The sequence below is a fragment of the Gobio gobio genome, assembly GCF_949357685.1.
Source record: "Gobio gobio genome assembly, chromosome: 9".
Lineage (NCBI taxonomy): Eukaryota > Metazoa > Chordata > Actinopteri > Cypriniformes > Gobionidae > Gobio > Gobio gobio.
The window spans coordinates 35,950,761-35,971,519 of NC_137115.1; the positions used below are offsets into that span (position 1 = coordinate 35,950,761).

Below are 20,759 nucleotides of genomic sequence, written 5' to 3' on the forward strand. Positions count from 1 at the left end.
GGTGTGACGCCATATCCTGATTTTAAATCGGGCAATTCCTCGGACAAGTTTAATTAGTTGAAGGACCCCATTCAAGGTCATGTTACTGTGAAGCCCATGACATGTGCACATGGTAAGATTTTGTCTCAGAATTGTTTAAATATTTAACTTATTTTGGAACCACTATAAAAGTGTTAATTTATGTTGTCTTAGGTGCAACACCCCTATATTCCTAATTCTTTCTATGTCACACCATTGGACATATTTCAGTAAAAATGTTCAAAAAACAATGAAAGAATTGACAAAGTTAGTGACCACTTGTATTTTCTCAAACATCAGACTTCACACTACATAACAATATGCATTTTTTCTTCAAAAAGCAATGTTTTAAAAAAAGTTTATTTGTCAACTACCCAGATCATTTTATTGTAATTTTTGCTGATTTTTAGAGCTTGCCAAGCCCCTTTGCCATTCTTGTTAATTGTATGGATGAGATGGGCAGGAACATCTTAAAAATAACTTCTAATAAATATGAGGCAGAGTAAATTATGGAAGACTTCTCATTTTTGGGTGAACTTTAAAATTTTATATTTAATAGTGGGAGTCTGGGAGAAATGGAAAATAACCAAGTGACAGAAAGAGACATAGACTCAGGGAAGGCAAAAAGGGTAGAGCTATAATTGCTGTGGTCTTGGGTCTGACCTGACCTTGTGCCAGAAGGAAACATAATACGTGTGTAGAATCGAGCTGGCTGCCAGACCCTCTCAAACTCTGTGCTGAAACTGTGTGTGAATAATGTCCAATATTACGGGAGTGTCTATATGTCCATTAATTCCAAAGGTTGTTCACTCTATGTAAGGCAGTGAGAACCTATAGTGGCTTTTCTCTAGCGACCCTAAAAGCAAAGTTTGCACACATCAACCTCTATCAAACACTCAAAAACCACAAATAGCCTGGAACCACAATATCCACACACACACACACACACACACACACAGAAATAACACAGATCTGCCACTCCCGCCGGGGAGAAAATTGGATTTTCGTGGATAAAGTAGTACATCGTTTAGGGGTTGCTAGAGGAGGGTGGGTGACCCCCCTCTGCCAGAGTCAGCCAACACCAAGAAACACTTAACAATGATTAAGAGTGACAACTCACAGTGGGTGCTGGCAAATTTCCTCTGCTTCACATCCAAACGGATGGATGTAATAAGTGGAGGTTGAGGAACTAATCAATACTTCAGAGTATTGACATATATAAGATTGACCACCATATAGCAAGTCTGTCAAAAGGCAAAATGTACAGTGGCCAGAGCATGTGAGCAGTGTGGATTTTATTTAAATTTGGGTTCAACGGACGCAAGTTTTTACATATTTTCATGAATAAGTAAATGAGTAGTGGATAGATGGATAAGATAGATAGATAGAAAGTATACACTTAATTATGTCTGTATTTGTGCAAAATATTTGCAATCCATCTTGAACGTAACCTGATTCATTGTGTAAGCTACAGTTTCTCTCTAGTCATTGATCAGACTGTCTTTTTTTTTTTTTTTTTGAGAAAAAGCTCAAGAAAATGTGCCTCTCATGCATCATTTTCTCATTTCCTTCTTCTCTTTTCTGTTCTCAGCCCTGCCCCCAATAAAAATAAAGTTATGGTTGTTATAACACTGAATTTTTCATGCTTCATTACAATAATTGTTGACACACAGGCTGTTTTCGCAACTGATTAGCATATCTCTACTAGCACTTCTGACTGCCTATCAGCACACAGCCTTTTCAGAAGCAAAATGTTTGATAGGATGATTATAGGTTTCCATGGTTCCCTCAGTCATGATGTAATAAAGTCAATCAGCTTGTTTGCAGCTGAGGAGATGAAGAGCCCTCAGTGTATAGCACAGAATCATTCTGTTAACAGTGGTTGAGGTGAAGGTAAAATACGCCTCTCTTTGTGTCTTTCCTCCTCCTCCTCTCACAAGTAACTATAAGCACATTTGACCTCTGTAAGTAGATTCAAGTATTCAGAGGATGCCACTGAATCATGTGTTGTGATAATATTTGTTAGTAATAATAACTGACTGAATATTAATGCGTGTAATTGCCTGTGTATTCCAGCCACTATTGTGTTGAATGAGCTGAACTGGACTGAAGCGTTGGAAGACGTCTTTAAGAAAAACAGAGAAGATGATCCAACGCTACTATGGCAAGTGTTTGGCAGCGCTACTGGATTAGCTCGCTATTACCCAGGTAAGTGCTTGTGTCTGTTCAATTCAGAACTATTCACACATACGCATTACAATCAGAACTCACTCACACACGCACGGCCTCCCTCCCTTTGTAAGACTCGGCTGTCTCTAATTGGTAAACATAGCATGTAGTCCCGGCTCAAATTTTCATAACAAATTATAAGATCAAATATCACAGCAGAGGGCTCATTATATTCTTCTGAAATGTAATGATGACAGAGGAGAAAAGTAATGAGGTGCTCAATTCATTTTCATTACTTTCAGACAGAAAAAAAGTTGCATATAAACAGTGCATTAGCCACTTTTGAACCTCTGGAGTTTGTTGTGTGTAGAGAAATAATTCAACCGAAATTCTGTCACCCTCATGTTTTACCAAATCTGTATGACTTTTTTTAAAATCTTTGTAGAACACAAAAAATAATTTTGGAAGAATTGTCTTTATCATATAATAAAAGTGATTAGGACCTGGTGTTGATCTTCAAAAAGGACGCACAAAGCATAAAAGAGATCCGTATGAGTTCTGAAGCCATACAAACACCTTTGTGTGAGAAACAGATCAAAATGATTCACTGACAATCTTCTACTCCACTGGCCTGTTAACAGTTGCAGTCGAATCATTGAATCATTGAAGCGGAGAAAACCAGATCATTGAATGAATCACTCAGACTGGGTTTGTGAACCAGATTCATTGACTCAGAAGAATGATTCACAAATAGGGCATTGCTATTTTTCGCATGAACTCTTATGAATGTGACGAAGAGCAAACGTCAGTATTTTCAGTGAAAAACTTTCAGTTTTAGTCTGTTCTTCTATTCCAGAATTGGAATATAGAGCAGAAGTTGTATTCTTTCATGATTTTTTTGGTCATTTTGGTGCCTAACAGCCTTTAAGCCTCATGCACACGCAATTATCGCGTGCGCTTATCGCCAGCGTTTTTTCCGAGACGTTTTTCGACGCATCTTTTTGTTCATACCCAAGTGATTTTCACTGCCGAGTGAACGTGCAAATTCACTTCCTGACAGTAGATGACGCTTTTGATTTGAATGCAGATCAATGAATGGTGGAAACTCACCATCAAATTCTATTTGATCTGCAATTCCTCTCCATAACAATTCTCTCTTATCGAGATTTTTTGTAGTCGCTGTAGCGTTTGTCCTTAAGTTCTTTATGTTCAGAGTTCAGACACCAAAGAGACCAGCGGCTCTACACTTATCTTGCCTCGTTGCATCTTCTTCTTCGCCAATGTGTGCTCGGCAAGACCGTTTTGTGCTTGAGCGCCACCAAGTCGTGTTATACTAGCCTGGTTAAAACCAGACCATTCTCAGTAGTAACTGAGTTATGGTCTGGCAAAGCTACATAGACAAATCATTTCCAAAGGGGCGTCACCAACGGGCGTCGCTCAAATGCCTCTCGGCGCAATTGGATAGACCTAAAACCAATCAGAGCGATGAGGGAGATGATGTATGCTAGTCCGCCTACTCTGCTAATGGACAAGCAGCGTTCTTGACATCACTCAGTATATAGCCTATGTAGTGCAGGCAATGCATATTATCTTCAATGCATGTTTATAACAAAACGAAATATTAAAAAAAAAACAGCCTCTTTTCGGTAACATTAAAAAAAAAAAAACACACACACATAATATAGGCTATGATTATCACTGTAATAAATTAAATATGACACAAAACACAACCCAGTCTCTTTTTTGTTAAATGTCAGTTTATGTGTGATCATCAATAGCAATTATAAAAGTATAAGTAAAAGGTATAAGAAGCTATACAATAAATAAAGCAATTCAGTCAAAGTCAGCGCTAGGAGACTACAACGGTAAAGTTTAATATCTTAAAAATATAAAGTTATGAAACTTCACTTTGCCCTCAGACAAAACAATCTGTCTAGGAACAAATTATAGATTAATGAGAGCAAAGATCAGCCGTTAGATCTACAAAAGACGAGATGGTTTAACCACTACAGAGACATCAGAGCCAGCGGCAGACGGCAGAAAGACTGGCCGAGGAAAGGCGCCTCTCAGCGGGCTCAATGATCGATTGAGCGCCGCTGAACCACTGGAGCTCACAACTCCGAAAACGGCAGATCTAATTTTAAAAAAGGCGCTCTCTTTATAAATAAACCTCAGATTTGAGCTTTAAACAACTACATTCACGCCTGAAAAGGACTTAAAACTATATTTTGTAAAACATTAACACTACCAGAGGGCTCTCGCTAAGACCCATTCGTTTAGCCACCAAAGGGCCAAGCTGGTATCAGACTTTTGCCGAATCCAGTCGGTAAGACAGCGATAACATCTTTTATAGATATGAAGGCTTCGAGTGTTGTTCTTTGCTCGGGTTTTAACGAAAAGGAAAAGTTTAAATCGCTTAAAACAGACACGATAGATGATTCGAACGAGTGATGCTCCACAGCGGCAAATCTGCTAACGTCGCTGCGCTGTCGTCATCGTGTAAAGATTTCTAGGGTTTAGAAATGGGCTTGAATGGGGTCTTTGCCAGACTACTTGCAGAGCAAATCTAAATTTGCCGGAAGTTGTCTGGGTTTTCCCAGGCTAGTGTTATACTGTAACTTCAGCAGCTCCAGGCACTTGAACAAAAGCGCCAATCTCATTGGTCGGCCAGTTTTTAACGCATCAGTGTGCACACTCACATTGGTGTCCTTTGTTTAGTCATGAGGCGTTAAATGTCAGCGATAAACGCGCGCGATAATCGTCCCGGTGTGAACAAGTTTATAGTCCTCATTTTTTTAATGTATTGAGCTGAGAGGCAGGGATAGTCTTAAAGGGATAGTTCACCCAAAAATGAAAATTAGCCCATGATTTACTCACCCTCAAGTCATCCTAGGTGTATATGACATTCTTCTTTCAGACAAATAAAATCGGAGTTATATTACAAAAGTCCAGGTGTTATTATAGCAGTAATGGTTATTCTGTTTTTGAAGTCCATAAAAAATGCACCTGTCTGTCGAATAACGTTCTCCACGCGGCTCCGGGGTGTTAATAAAGGCCTTCTGAAGCGAATCAATGCGTTTGTGTAAGAAAACGATCCATATTTAAAACTTTATAAAGTAAAGTTTCGGCTGACCGCCTTCCATGTTCAATTTATGGAAAAAGTGTTGAAAGGTCCTCTGCCGATCGAAAGACTAACGCGACCAGGTACGCTCGTCATGACATCACGTATCTTGAGTTTCACCTCAACTTTCAACACTTTTCCATGGAAGGTGATCGGCTGGAACTTTACTTGATAACATTTTAAATATGGATATTTTTTTAAAGGCCTTTATTAATACCCCGGAGCCGCGTGGAGCACGTTATTCGATGGACAGGTGCATTTTTATGGACCTGTCCATTAAAAAAACAGAGCAACTATTATTGCAATTATAATGCTTGGATTAGCCTGGACTTTTGTAATATAACTCTGATTGTGTTCGTCTGAAAGAAGAATGTCATATACACCTAGGATGACTTGAGGTTTAGTAAATCATGGGCGAATTTTCATTTTTGGGTGAACTATCCCTTTAAGAAATTCTACTTTTGTATTCCAGTGAAGAAAAAAGTTATATGGGTTTTGAATGACATGAGTGAGTTAACATTTTTTGGGTGAACTATTCCTTTAAGACTGTAATAGAATATAACGTGGGCCCTGAACCATCGATTGTCTCCTTATAGATACATGCACGCCTATAAAATATTGATGCTCTTGCAAACCTCAATTCATTATAGCCGGCAGAACACTGGTCGATTACTTTGTTACGGCCAAATCACAGTGTCTCAGATCTGCTGGCACTTACAGCTGTGATCCACTCACTAAATGTCAGAACGTGGGATGCCATTTATGAAGAAACACGTCTTGTTAGATGTTCAGCTGTGATAGTCACAGATGAGCACCCTCATTTGCACCAGGTTATTTTTTTCTGTTAAAGAGAAGAATTGAAGCTGAAATTCTTCTGTGGCCACCAAGGCCCTTTTTTTTCTCCAACATGTCAAAATAAACCATAAACCACCCACCCACCGGACACAGCAACAGGTTTCTAGTGAGGCTTCGCTGATGTGCTCACTACATAGATGTGACAAATCAAATGGAGTTTGAGATCAGGGGTCATTCATATTTCCATATCCTGTCTCTGTCCATTCAGCTTCCCCTTGGATGGATGCCAGGAAAACGCCCAGTAAAATCGACCTGTACGATGTGCGCCGGCGACCTTGGTACTAATATGCGCTTCTGTGTGTGTGCTCTGAATTCTTTTTCATTTGTTCCTTTTTTTTCTTGAACCTTATTCTTTGTTCTCTCAGTTTAAAATTCTCCTTGAAAGAGATCCAGAATATTTATTTCTTTGTATCCAGGTATGTTCAAGGTGCGGCTTCGCCCAAGGACATGCTGATTCTTGTTGATGCGTGAGTATTATGAGTGCTTTTTTAATTATGAATACTATAAATGATAAAGGAATATTATAAATACATCGACATGTTGTGAAAAATCGGCACCTTCCAAATCGGGGCTCCATTTGGACCCCAATCGATCCCATTGGCTCAAATAACTTTTAATGCGTATTCTCTTTAGCACCACAATATCACATCATATGTCTTTTGAACTACATAATAATAATCATTAATGGCTGTTTTAGTTAGCTTACGTACTAGCATACGGATACCCGATTATCCTGATAGCTTTGCTTATACACTACGCACTTGCACTTACCCTACATGTATTCACAACAGTAATGTAATCACGTAAGTGTTAAATATCCAAATATTCCAGTTATTAAAGAAGACCTGTCATGCTTTTGTTCATTTTTAACTTTCTTTTTTAGTATGTAATGTTGCTGTTTGAGCATGAAAAAGCTTTGCAAAATTTCAAAACACCTTGATTGTAGTCTTGAGTTTTCTTCCTGGAACGCACACGTCACAATATTCCTTATTTGGTAACACTTTAGAATAATGGTTTGTCATTAATAGGTAACTATGCAGGACGTAATGCAGGACTACTGAGTAGTACTACATTAACACTTCAGCTACTACTATTAACTAATATAGAAACAAGCTTAACTAATCAGTAAGTAAAATCGAATTCAGGACTAAGATAGTTCCTTATTAGGTTATCAATAATTACTGAATTAGATTGGCATCACTTAGAACTAATAGGTAACTTTGACAAATTATAAAATAATTATTTACTAATCACAACATTCATGTGTCTGCAATTTTCTTTTTTTACTCTGTGTGCTCATAAAATGCACCACTAATTACTCAAGTGTTACCTAGTCACTTATGCAGGAATTGCTAGTGACCTGGACCATTATTTTAAAGCGAAATATATGTTTTACACTTTACAATAATGGTCCAGATCACTAATAGTTGTTGAAGATTGTCCTTTTTTACTCTGAAGAAAGTCATGAAATGCATTATTAATTATTCATGTACCTAGTCACTCTTCAAGGGCTACTAGTGATCTGGACCATTATTTTAAAGTGGAAAAACAGCTTTTTCACTTTAAAATAATGGTCCATTACTTGAATAATTATATGACTTTGTTCAGAGTAAAAATGATGACTGATTACGTCTCAGACACACAATAATGTTCTTTATAATTTGTCAGTTAGTTGATAGTTATTAATGAGGCTAATCTCATTCAGTAATTATTGATTACTTAACAAGGAACTGTCTCCTAAATTCGATATTACTTTGTTATACTGATATTTACTGTTTCTATATTAGTTAATAGTAGTAGCTGAAGTGTTAATGTTGTACTATTCCTGCATTTCTTCCTGCATAGTTACTTATTAATGACGGACCATTATTCTAAAGTGTTACCCCTTATTTAAATAATTTCCACCCATGGCATACACAAAAAAAAAGACCTGGTTGAGTTGTGTTAGTAGTGTGAAACTCACAATTATGGAGGGGTGTAACAATTCGGAAACGTGCTAAAACAAACAGGTCCAGCTGACCAATCAGAGCACATTGCGCATTTCGGAAGGAGGGGCTTCATAGAGTCAGGAACTAAACAGAGCGTTACTGACAGACTGCAGTGATGTGAAATATGTGAAAAATAATGTGTTTTTTGAACATTCAAGCATGAAAACCAATTATATTAGTGACTTGAAATTCTAGTATTCATTAACAGTTTATCAAGTACAAGAAATTACATTGTCCAATTTGTTTTATGCACTACCCACCTTAATTGTCAATGCAGAAATAGGCTATTACCTTTGATTCAGTAGCCACTATGATTAAATAACTTGAAGGATAACAAATTGCAATAAATGGTCAAACTATTTGCACAACAGGCCGTGTGTTTATGATTACAAAAATAAATTAAAATAATACAATAACATAGACTATATCAAGTTGTAAAATAATCAGATTCTCATGATATGTATTTTCAGGAAATCAAACCTATATGAATGGCTTGCTTATGGTTGTCTCTGCATACTAAGATACAAAAAAAAAAAATTATCCCAAAAATAAAAATTATGTCGTCATTTACTTACCGTAATATTGTTACATGATAGCAGAATTTTAACTTGCATTAACTTGCATATTTGAATGGTGTGTTGCAGGAGTGGAAGTGTGTCTGGATTGACCCTTAAACTTATCCGAACTTCTGTCAGTGAAATGCTGGAGACACTTTCCGATGATGACTATGTCAATGTTGTCCATGTAAGTATGATCATATGCTATGTGGGCACACTGCAAAGTTTTGGCTGTGGTAACCATAGGACTCACGCCTACCATGTACTTGCAATAATACTTTACATAGTAGGGGTGTAGCAGTTCAAATTACTCACGGTTCGGTTTGTATTGTGGTTTTAGGGTCACAGTTTTGGTACGGTTCAGTATGTGCTATTGTAATGGATGCCAGCTAGTAGTTTCTGTGCGAGTAAAACCGCAGTCTTCTGATCTCAAGAGACGTTCTAGCAAGTAGCAAAAGGGTTGCAGCCTTTAGCCTCCTTGTTAGAGCTGAACCGGGTTTGAGTCCCGCTTAGAGCGGGGCGGTTCAAACAGGAGGGGTTACATTGGTGCCGTGACTCGGGTGGGAGTGAGGTTTTGAGGGATGAGTGTAACGGAGGCCAGCTAGTAGTTGATGTGCGAGTAAAACCTCCCTCCTCTGATCTTAAGAGATGTTCTAGCAACTGACGCTAGGGGTTTCAGCCTCCTTGTTAGAGCATATAACTACAAGCAACAGCACAAATAAATACAATAGAGCAAAGATACAAATAAAATTAACAGTGCTTTTTAATTAATCAAATGTAAAGCAACATTGCATTTAATCTTGTGATGCCTCTTTGTAAGAAAAATATCCATATTTTAACTTTATAAATTAAAATATCTAGCTTCCGCCAGACCGCCTTCCATATTCAACTTACGACGAAAGTGTAACACCTCTCGCAGTTCATAACGCTTACTCTACGTCCTATGTCGTCCTAAGTTGAATACGGATGGCGCTCTGATGGAAGCTAGATATTTTAATTTATAACATGTTCAATATAGATATTTTTCTTACACAAACACATCGATTCACTTCAGAAGGCCTTTATTAACCCCTGGAGCCATGTGGAGTAGGAGTACATTTATAATGGAGAGATGCACTTTTTTGGGCTTGAAATTTTGGGCTCCCATTCACTGCCATTGTAAAGCTTGGAAGAGCCAGGACTTTTTTTTTTATATATAAATTGTATTCCTCTGAAAAATGTCATATACGCCTAGATGGCTTGAAGGGTGAATAAATCATTGGGTAATTTTAATTGTTGGGTGAACTATCCCTTTAAAGAAGTAGTTCACCCAAAAATTAACAATTTGTTTTTAGTTGCTCACCTTCATGTCGTTCAAAACTCACATAAATATCTTTCTTCCAAGAAAAATGCATTTCAGGGGTGCTGTCAGAGTCCAAGAAAGTGTTGCAAATGGTTTAGTTTGGTTCTGCTCAAACTACATGGATATAATAAAAGTTCGTTTTCACTACTTGAAGTTTTCATGACTAAATAAGGTTGCAGAAAGTGCTTGTCACTTCCATAGAAAAGAAAAATGCATGTGCAAATGAAAAACTGTGTCTACAGAATGTGATTAATCTCTCAGAAAAGTGCGCAGTTGTACAGTAAAAATGGAACAAGACATTAGAACTGGATTCAATTTAAAGTGAGGAGTTTCTATAGTTTGTGGGTTGTAGGTTGCAGTATGATGTAACAGCAGTATGTGTGTGAGAGAAAGAGAGCGAGAGAGAGAGACAGGAGTTGTAATGAAATATGGATCTGGCTTCAGCTTGCCACTTGAAAACAGGCGCTTAATGAAAAGGCTGCTTCTGGGCTCTGTGTGCTGAATTGAAAATGGCTGGACAAAGTGAGATCAGGCTGAGTGAGAATGAGAAGGCCAGAGAAAAAGGGAGGAAATTGCTATATATCATTCCTCTCGGAAGGAGCCTCCAATCCATCTTGGCTAGCTGATCTTTTACTCGGGTGCTGCCAGTTTTGTTCTCAACTTACTTTTCCTCTGACCAAAGGAGCTCACAGGATGTTCATGTCCAAATCTGTCACGCTTGATGTGGGGGTTGTTATTTCATAAAGGGGTAGTTCCAAAAATGAAGACTTTGTCATTATTTACTTATGCTTATGATGTTTCAAACATTAATTGCCCCCATAGCCCCCCCCCCCCCCCCCCACACACACTTTTTCTTCCGATTGCAATTACAAGGAATGAAACTTTTTTTAAGCTTGAAAAAATGATGCCAAACCACCATAAACTGATATACAAGTGTTGCATATTTTGTGTGAGAAACTCAAGTGGTTATTCACTGAAAATTTGGACATCAGCTCTAGCTTACCTTGAAGTGTTCATTATAGAAATAGCGATGTCTCTGGATTATGACTGTATGATTATTTTGAGTCAAATCATTTAATGATCTATTTACAAATCACACTGATCTGATTCTCGAGTTCAACTCACTGACTCAGCAGTTAATAGCTCACTTGAGAAAATGATTTGTGAATTACAACTTCTGTTCCTCACACAAACCTGTTGTATGAATTGATCATAGTGTTCATGAAGCTTAAGGAGTTAAAGGGATAGTTCACCCAACATTGAAAATTATCCCATAATTTACTCATCCTCAAGCTATCCTAGGTGTATATGACTTTTTTCTTTCAGACGAATACAATCGGAGTTATATAAAAAAAATCCTGCCTAATCTAAACATAATAATGGCTGTGAATGGGAGCCCAAAATTTGATCTAAAAACATGCATCCATCCATTATAAAAGTAATCCACACGGCTCCGGGGGGTTAATAAAGGCCTTCTGAAGTGAATCGATGAGTTTGTGTAAGAAAAATATCCATATTTAAAACTTCTAGCTTCCGGCAGACTGCCTTCCGTATTCAATTTACGCATAAAGTGTAACGCCTCTCACAGTTCAAAATGCTTACGCTACGTCCAACGTCATAGTCGCGCCAGTTACGCCTTTTTCCGTAAGTTGAATATGGAAGGCGGTTTGCCGAAATAGATATTTTACTTTAAATATGGATTTTACAAAAACCCAGGGGCCGTGTGGATTACTTTTATAATGGATGCACTTTTTTCGGCTTCAAATTTTGGACTGCCATTCTCTGCCATTATAAAGCTTGGATTAGCCTGGACATTTTTTAATACAACTCTGATTGAAGAATGTCATATACACCTATGGCTTGAGGTGAGTAAATCATGGGCTAATTTTCATTTTTAGGTGAACTATCCCTTTAGGTTTGAAAGTTTCAGTCCCCATTCATTGTTATCACATTGGAAAAGAGCGGCAAAAAGAAAGCCATACGGGTTTGAAATGATAAATCACCTTCAGTTTTTGCACTCAGGTATTATTGCCGTGCTTGGTATTATACAATTTTTATTCTTCAGCAAATAAAGTTTGATTAATTTATTGTTTTCACTTCTCAGAGGATTTTGAGGTTTTGGGAATCACTGTTCCGATAAAGGATTAGCTCTGTGAGATCTGTCAACAGGATTCGCTTCAGGGAACGTATGCCAATGAGAGTATAGCGTTGTGTTATGAGTATGTGTGTGAGTGTGCTTGTGTGTATTTGAGCGAGAACAGAAAGAGGCTGTGCCCACAGTCATTTGATACCCAAAGTTCAAATTTGGTGTGTGTTTGTACAGCTCAGTAGTTTGAGAGCATCTGTGGTAGTTTTAAATAAAAGGGCTTTGTGGGCATTATGGGTAGAGTCATTGTGTTGGCTGAATCTATAAATCTATAATATGGTAGTGATTTGTTTTTAGACTGTTGATCACCACCACCAGTGTACACAATATGTGCTATGCATGGTAGCTGCTTGGTTTGTAAACAGGGAAAGTGAGGAGGATTATGATCAGTAAATACAGCTGAAATGATTTTAGCCATGCAGGACAAATAAAACATCTGCTAATCTCAGTTGTAATGAAAATTTAGAATTCCTTCATGCACATTTTATAGATTTAGCTTGATAAACAAAGCCAACCTCTTCTTACAAAATTGATGTTATGCATTCCTGCCAAGTCAGGGAGAATAACAAGACTTGGAAGGAAATTGTATTGTAATACAGGCTGTGTTTGGAATTTAATAGTGTGCTGCTTACAGCACAGTACATAATGTATACATTATGCTGTTACACAATAACCTGTTATTCATATGCTGTATGTGTGTATGAATGCAGCAGGGGGGCTCTCGACTGTCTCTTACAAACAAATGTTGCTCATTTTAACAAGACTTTTTAATATGATGCCACGTACCCAGCCACCAGTAGCCCAAGGATTTCATAAATCTTCATACATTTTTGAAAAGCCAACTGAAAGTAAAGGAAATTGAGATTTGGTCATATAAACATCCAGTATCCGTAGGCCAATGAGATAGTCGGTTACACATCATTAAATTAAATAGACAAATTAAGCTAATTCAGAAATGCGAATAAATATGAATAAATTCATTGTATTGCATGTTTAGCAATTTATTATCAAAGCACATATTTTCACCATTAATTATTCTGCATAATCCATAATTAAAATATTTGTAGTTTATATTAATATTTTAAAATATTTTAAGGCTAAATAAAGAAAAGTGATACAAATGCATGCTTGTTGTTTTTTTCATAGATTTCATAGCCACATTCAGCCTTTTGTCTTAACACAAGAGCTATAATCATTATAGTTGGTGCATATCCATGCAAATGTGACATTTACAGTGAAGGCGAAGCAAAGGAAATATGACATATTATGATAAAACAGTCTTCCTCTTTATACTGGTCAGCTAAAGTGTCTCTAATTTCAGTCACTGTCCGAATAAATATTTGATAAGTTATTTATGAAGGCAAATATTGGATCAAGGTTATTGATGCTCATTAGTGCAGTGATGTGGCAACCGCCATTGAATTGTTGAGGGATATTACCAGATTCATCATTTAGATTGACTCATCTGTGAGGCGGATTTTCATAGGAAATGATTGACTAGTGCAATTGACTTGCAGCATGACAAACAATTTGAATGGTGAACATAAGATTACGGCTTTAAATTGGTCCCTAGAGGATATTCTGGTTTAAGAGGTGGATTTCATGCAGGAAACATGTTTCCAGCCTTCCTCTGGTTGGAGATGAAGAATGGAATAAGAGTATCAGTTTATGAATCCATTTTTTTTCTCTCTCTCTGTTAAATGTTTACGAGCTCTTTACAATGAGAATGACCCATATTGGAAACAAAAAAAAAATCGTATGGGGTTATGAAAAAGATCTTAATGCCTCAAACTGTTCATTTGCCAGCATATCAAATCAGTTCATTTAATAGAGCTTAATTCACACTAGAATACTTGATTCTGATTGGGCAATCACAGCAGTCAGCTTTTTATTTGTGCAATTAATCAAATTGTTATCAGAGAAAAAATATTTATACCCTTAATTATGCTGCATAATCCAGAATTAAAATACTTTTTTTATTATTATTAACACAAAAAAAGGCAGGTGATGCACTCCATACTTTATTCTCACATATTTAAAGGGGCTATATGCGTTTTTCTGAAATTTAAACTCGCGACTGACACCTGTGGCCAAAAAACAGAACTGCTCTTATTTTCTGCTCGCTCGGTGGTGACGTCACATCCGCAGACAGCGCGGGAAAAAACGACCCGCCAGAAAATAGGAAAAATAGGATACAGGCTTGTAGGTGCACCCACTGTGAGCGGACAAGGTGTCAGTATGCTCATCAGGAGATGTTTGAGTCATAAATGGTAAAATAAAAAGGCTATTGTTACGTTTATTTTGGGGAAAAAGTTGCATATAGCCCCTTTAAATAATTTAAACTAAAATAATAAATGAAAATATAATGAATATGTTTAGGCTAATATAGTGTATGTATGTATCATTTCTCTAGTGAACTAACCAGCTGTGGACACTGAATGACTTGCCTGAGGTAAATGTAATGCTGCGTGACAAAGGTATTGTTTACAAGCTGTTTTATTGACGTCAGAATTTCCACAGAATTTTCCATTATTTGCTAGCCTGGATGCCAGCCGAACTTAGCCCCGCCCACAACATTTGAGGTCGGGAAGTTCTGTCTGGACTTGATCTGTTGTGGAGCAACTATGCTCGAACAAGCGCTGTTCGGACCAATCAAATTGTCAGGGCGGGCTTTATACGATGATGGACAGATGCTCAACAGTAACATAATCATGCACGTCGCCAAAGAGCGTTTGGGTTGAATTCGTTCTAATCCTGAACAGAGAACTTGTTCATATATGCATTCACCTTTACTATTTCTCCCAAAAATGAAGATCTTGTTGGTAAGTACGTGTATCCTTAAATATTTTTTTTTACAACACGGGCAAAGATTGTTTACACTCATCATCTTCTTCCAGCATGCTTGCAGTTGAGTTCTGTTGACAACTATGCATCGCTCTGTTGCTCTGATTGGTTGTAGGTCTATCCAATTGAGTGCAGAGGCATTTTCTGTCCTGGGGCACTTTCAAAGCTCAAACCGGTGCGCAACGTTTTGCTACGGTTTCCGGTTGAACGTCATGTTTCCTGGAAACGGTGTGCAACGGTGTGCAACAGGTTTGAGATGCGTTTTATCTCGTTTGGTGGGTGTGTCAAAAATTTCAGCCCAATCAGCAGCAACATGTATATAAAACACGTGGTATTAAAGAGACAGCTCACACAATGGGTCCAAGTAAAGTTGTTTACAAATGTGTCCGCTGCAGCTCAGTATGTATACACAACAATTGAAGATATTAGAAGACATGATTGTCGTAAAAAAAATTTTTTACAGTATATATATCAACATGATGATGTATTTATTTATATTTTAAGCTTCATTGCAAGGCAAATTTCATATATGGTAATTAAGTGCTTTACATAAAAATGAGAAGGAAAATACAAGCTATTAAAAAAGTAAGAACTATAAACAATATAAAATAAAGTTAGAATTGATTACCAGGAGATAAAAAAAGGTTAATTAAATGGGATTGGGATGTTGTCTTTTATTCTAGACGGCAAGGGCAGTGATTGCATATATTTTGCAGTATTAAACACGTCGATTTCATCAGGCTCCTCAAAAAGAACACAAAGAATGGCCTTCTCAGCTGCCATAGTTGCAACTCTTGCGTCATCAGAACAGGGTGTTCAACGCAGCACCGTTCTCGTTTAAAAAACGCTTTGCAACATTTTGTTGGGGCTGAACGCAGCCCTGGTTCGGTTGAAACACGCCTCCATAATCACATTTACATTTAGTCATTAAGCAGATGCTTTTATTCAAAGCGACTTACAAATGAGAGTAATAGAAGCAACTAAAACAGTCAAGGGCAACAATATGCAATTGCTGTAACAAGTCTCAGTTAATCTAGCACAGAACACATAGGACAGAACCATATTTTTTTGTTTGTTTATTTTTAGTTTTTTTTTTAGTTTTGTTTAATTAAACAAACATAAAACTAATAGAATGATAAGTGTTATTCTTGATTGGTCAGGTGCTGCTGGAAAAGATGTGTCTTTTAGATGTTTTTTGAAAATGGCAACAGACTCACCTGCTCGAATAGAGACTGGCAGGTTGTTCCACCAGGTGGGTATGGTCCAGGAAAAGGTCCATGAGAGTGATTTCATGCCTCTTTGGGATGGCACCACAAGGCGTCGTTCACTTGCAGAACGTACAATTCTGGAGGGTGTGCAAATCTGAACAAGCAAGTTTAGGTTTGTGCAGAGCCTGCGGTTGCTTTGAAGGCGAGCATCAGTGCCTTGAATTTGATTCGAACGGCTATTGGCAGCCAGTGCAGACTGATGAAGAGAGGCGTGACGTGGGCTGTCTTCGGCTCATTAAAGACCACCCTCGCTGCTGCATTCTGGATCAGTTGCAAGGGTTTAAAGGCCTGCTAGAAGAGCATTACAGTAGTCCAGTCTGGAGAGAACAAGAGCTTACAATCTTCCTTATGTTGTATAACGCAAATCTGCAGGACCGGGTTATTGCAGTAACGTGCTTAGTGAATTTTAGCTGATCATCAATCACAACTCCAAGGTTCCTGGCTGTCCTGGACGGAGTTATGGTTGATGAACCTTGCTGAATGGAGAGATTATGGTGAAGTGCTGCGTTGGTCTTTGCAGGTGATGTTCCTTCATCCAGGCAGAAATGTCTGTCAGGCAGGCAGCAATACGAACACCAATTGTAGGATCATCTGGTTGAAATGAGAAGTAGAGTTGAGTGTCGTCAGCATAGCAGTGATAGGAAAAGCCATGTTTCTGAATGACAGATCCTAGTGATGACATGTAGATGGAGAAGAGAAGTGGTCCAAGCACTGAGCCCTGGGGAACTCCAGTAGCTAGATGATGTGACTTAGACACTTCATCTCTCCATGACACCCTGAAGGACCTACCTGAGAGGTAAGACTTGAACCACTGGAGAGCAGTTCCTGAGATGCCCATCTTCATGAGAGCTGACAGGAGGATCTGGTGGTTAACTGTGTCAAAAGCAGCAGACAAATCCAGCAAGATGAGTACTGTGGATTTGGAAGCTGCTCTTGCCTGTCTCAGTGCTTCCGTAACCGAGAGCAGGGCAGTCTCAGTTGAGTGGCCACTTTTGAAGCTGGATTGGTTGTTGTCCAGGAGGTTGTTCTGTTCAAGACGGGGGTAGGACAAAGGAGCGACGAGACTGTTTTGAAAACTGTGCGAGAGTCAGCGGAATAGTTGATTTTGTTGTGATAGTATGTAGTTTTAGCAGTGAAGACACTTGCATAGAAAGAAGCGAGAAGAGACTGATACAGGGTAAGGTCAGTAGAGTTTTTAGATTTGCGCCACTTCCTCTCTGCCGCCACAGTCCAGAGCGATGTTCACGGAGAACATCAGACAGCCAGGGGGCTGCTCCACACCCCGATGGAGCAGCATCAGACTCATATTCTGACTAGAATTAAATATGACAACGTTATTTGTGAGAAAACGCTTCCCCACCAAACACTGGAATTTTTCGATGTTTTCACAGTTATACGCTAGGGGGCGCTATTACACATCTTCTGAATGAGTACAGAATCTCCTGATCAAATCACAGGCGAAGAAGACACAAAAAAACAAGCAATCGTGTGTTCAAAATGTTTTTATTAAACTTACCCATATTCAAGTGTTGATTGTTTAAGAGCAGAGCCTCTGCTTTGTTGTATTATTCATACATACAACAAAATATTCTACGGGCCATTTCATTTTTGTGAAAATGATCAAAAACGATGCCGCTGGCTGGGAACTTTTAAAAAAAACCGCTGGCGGGGAAAGAGTTAAAGATTGCATTCGGTACAGTTCGATACACGTGTGCACAGTAGCAAATACGTGTACCGTTACACCCCTACTTTAGATACATAGTTTATAGACTGAACACGTAATATGCATGCGCATGACGTTGACGTTTTCTCAAATATAATTTTTTTTTAAGTTTACACTGTAGTGTTGTCTAAAGTACAGACCGCGATACCAAGGCGGTACTGAAATGTAAAAAATGTGACGCTTTGAGCACTGTTAAGCAGAAACATAAACACTTGACTGGCCATTGTGCTCACGCGCTCATCAAATATGTCTGTGATTGGCTACAATGACCAGCGCTTCAAAAACATGTTGTAAATATACATCAATTACGCTTTTCACAGAGAGCTTACACAGATACACACGGGAGCATTTGAATGCAGGCGCCTGTCAGCCTACCGGTCTGCTGGTCGACGTCTGCTTGTGTTTTAAGATGCTCCTGCTCCCGCTTTCAAAACAATTTCAAACACTTCCGTGTGCTTTCAAACGCTCCCGTGCGTTGATCATTGTAGCCAATCGCAGACACATCCGATGAGCGCATGAGCACAATGGCCAGTCAGAGGTGTTTATGATTGCAGCTCAACAGCGCTCAAAGCGTCACATTTTTTAAATTTCAGACAACACTTTTACACAGAGATGATAACAGTTTGCACTTGCATGAAACCTGTTTTCAAAAGTTTGCCTTTTCAGGCCCCCAAAATGCTGTTCTCGTGTAAATGAATGGCCAAAACGTATACAAAGTTTTCCAGATTTAGTTGAAAATTGTGTCGTGCTGAGACTCTGGGAGGGGGTAGGGACCCGAAGATTCAAATTCGATGGGACAAGAAGACCCTTGTCCCCATTCGAACACCACCGGCCACAAGCTCCAGCCAGGACCCCCCCTCTCACAAAGCTGTATCACTTCTCTATTTATATTAAGGAGCTTTACAAACAACCTTATCAGAGCTAAATAGGCCTATTTGATGACCTGTCATGTTATACATTTTATGTAGACTTGATTTGGGTGTGTACAGTGTACAAAATTTTGGCCAGTAAAAATGCTGAGTGGCTAGTAACTTTGGAAAACCACTTGCAACAAAAGTTAATGTAAAGCCCTGTTTAAGCATATAATTGACTTTTATTTTGAAATGTCAACAATATTTCAAGTGCGTGACAGTTGGTCATTATTGCAAAATAGACTATTTTGAGGATGATACAAGACCCCTCTGCTTCACATTTGGGTTATTATTATTACTGCATAATTTTCTTTTTAGAATGTTAATGCTTGTCTTAAACATAACATGAAACAAAACTTCCCTGAGCTATGAACAAGTAACCCCCGAGAAAGAAAAAGTTCCTCTGGGAAGCGGCATGACACGACAAAACTAGAACACCCTCGTTATAATTATCGAAGTCATCTACGCTGTGAGTGTGTGCCGTCTGCTGTGTGTAGGGGTCTGTGTATCATCAGTTTGTCCTATTCCTCTATTTATAACCCGCCGTATGCTGAGAGCAGTGAGTCACGGGGGCCTCTGTGGAGATAATTTCAAGCGTTAATTAAATATTCAGTCAATGCTGGAACAACTAATCGAACCGTGACTCATCGGGTTCATTCAACAGACGCTGTGACATCCAGCTCATTCAACAGAGCGCAGACACCTGATCCCACAATTACATCAATGACTGGCGTATGTCTCCTAATGACACCTCTCTGTGTCCGGCGAGAAACTCAATGGCGGGAAGCCTTTTGAGTGGACATGAATGATAATTAAAACTGGAAGAAAAACAGCTCTACAGTAAACACGAGAGGTTTGAAGGTGTTCTGCTTGCATATGCCACAGGAAGTGCACCATGTGCTTTTTCATGTCCTCTGGGAAAGCTGGGGTTATAGTAATCATTTTAATTTTTGCATGAGCTTGCACATACATCCTCATTAGCTGTAATGGGGCTGTAATTGACTCACACCTGTTACTCATTCTGACTTTTCCCATTGTTGGGGTTATAGGAGGCGCTGTGTCTGGATAAGGTACAAATTGGTGTCCAATTAAGCATCAGAGGATCCTTATTTTTGTTGTGAGAACTGTTATATATATTATCTATCTTAAAATTAACTGAGCATGAAAAGTAGCTAATTTTAAGCACAGAAAATGTCTGCTTCCCCCCTTTAAAATTGTGATTTTGACCTGTTGCTTGCTCCTCAAGAGTTCTTGAGCTTCTTGAATATATAAATCAACTGAAATATATATATATATTTTAAAAGTGTCATAATTTTGACATAATCTGTAGTATTGATATTCAATTCAACTGTAGTAAAAAAAACATTGATCATTTATCTATCATCTAATTTTTATTTTATTATCTTAATATTTCATTTTATCTTAATATTTTATTTTATTTATCATATTATTATATTTCCATCCATCCATCCATCCATCCATCCAATTATTAATTAATTAATTAATTTTTTTTTAATTTATTTATTTATTTATTTATTTATTTATTTATTTATTTATTTATTTATTTATTTATTTATTTATTTATTTATTTATTTATTTATTTATTTATTTATTTATTTATTTGATTTTATTTTTAACATTTTCATGCCTCAAATATTTTACAAGGATTGCAAACCTCATATGAAGTGCAGAAAATTTACAACTGCTCATATAATATTTAGTTTACAGTTTTTCTCAGTTGCTTTGGTACATTTCTCAGATCAGAATTGAAATTCGCAACCACCTGTTCAATCTTCACATCATTGTGTCACTTGTGC

The 20,759-nt window shown here is 38.0% G+C and overlaps 1 protein-coding gene across 1 annotated transcript in view; it reads left to right on the forward strand.

The window, feature by feature from the left end:
- Window positions 1-20,759, forward strand: part of LOC307131883 (voltage-dependent calcium channel subunit alpha-2/delta-1) — a 159,598-nt gene that overhangs the window by 72,889 nt on the left and 65,950 nt on the right. The window contains exons 7-10 of the mRNA XM_079825894.1: window positions 2,095-2,226; window positions 6,372-6,441; window positions 6,580-6,630; window positions 8,796-8,895. Coding sequence (XP_079682020.1) covers window positions 2,095-2,226; window positions 6,372-6,441; window positions 6,580-6,630; window positions 8,796-8,895 — 353 coding nt within the window. The remainder of the gene's footprint in view (window positions 1-2,094; window positions 2,227-6,371; window positions 6,442-6,579; window positions 6,631-8,795; window positions 8,896-20,759) is intronic.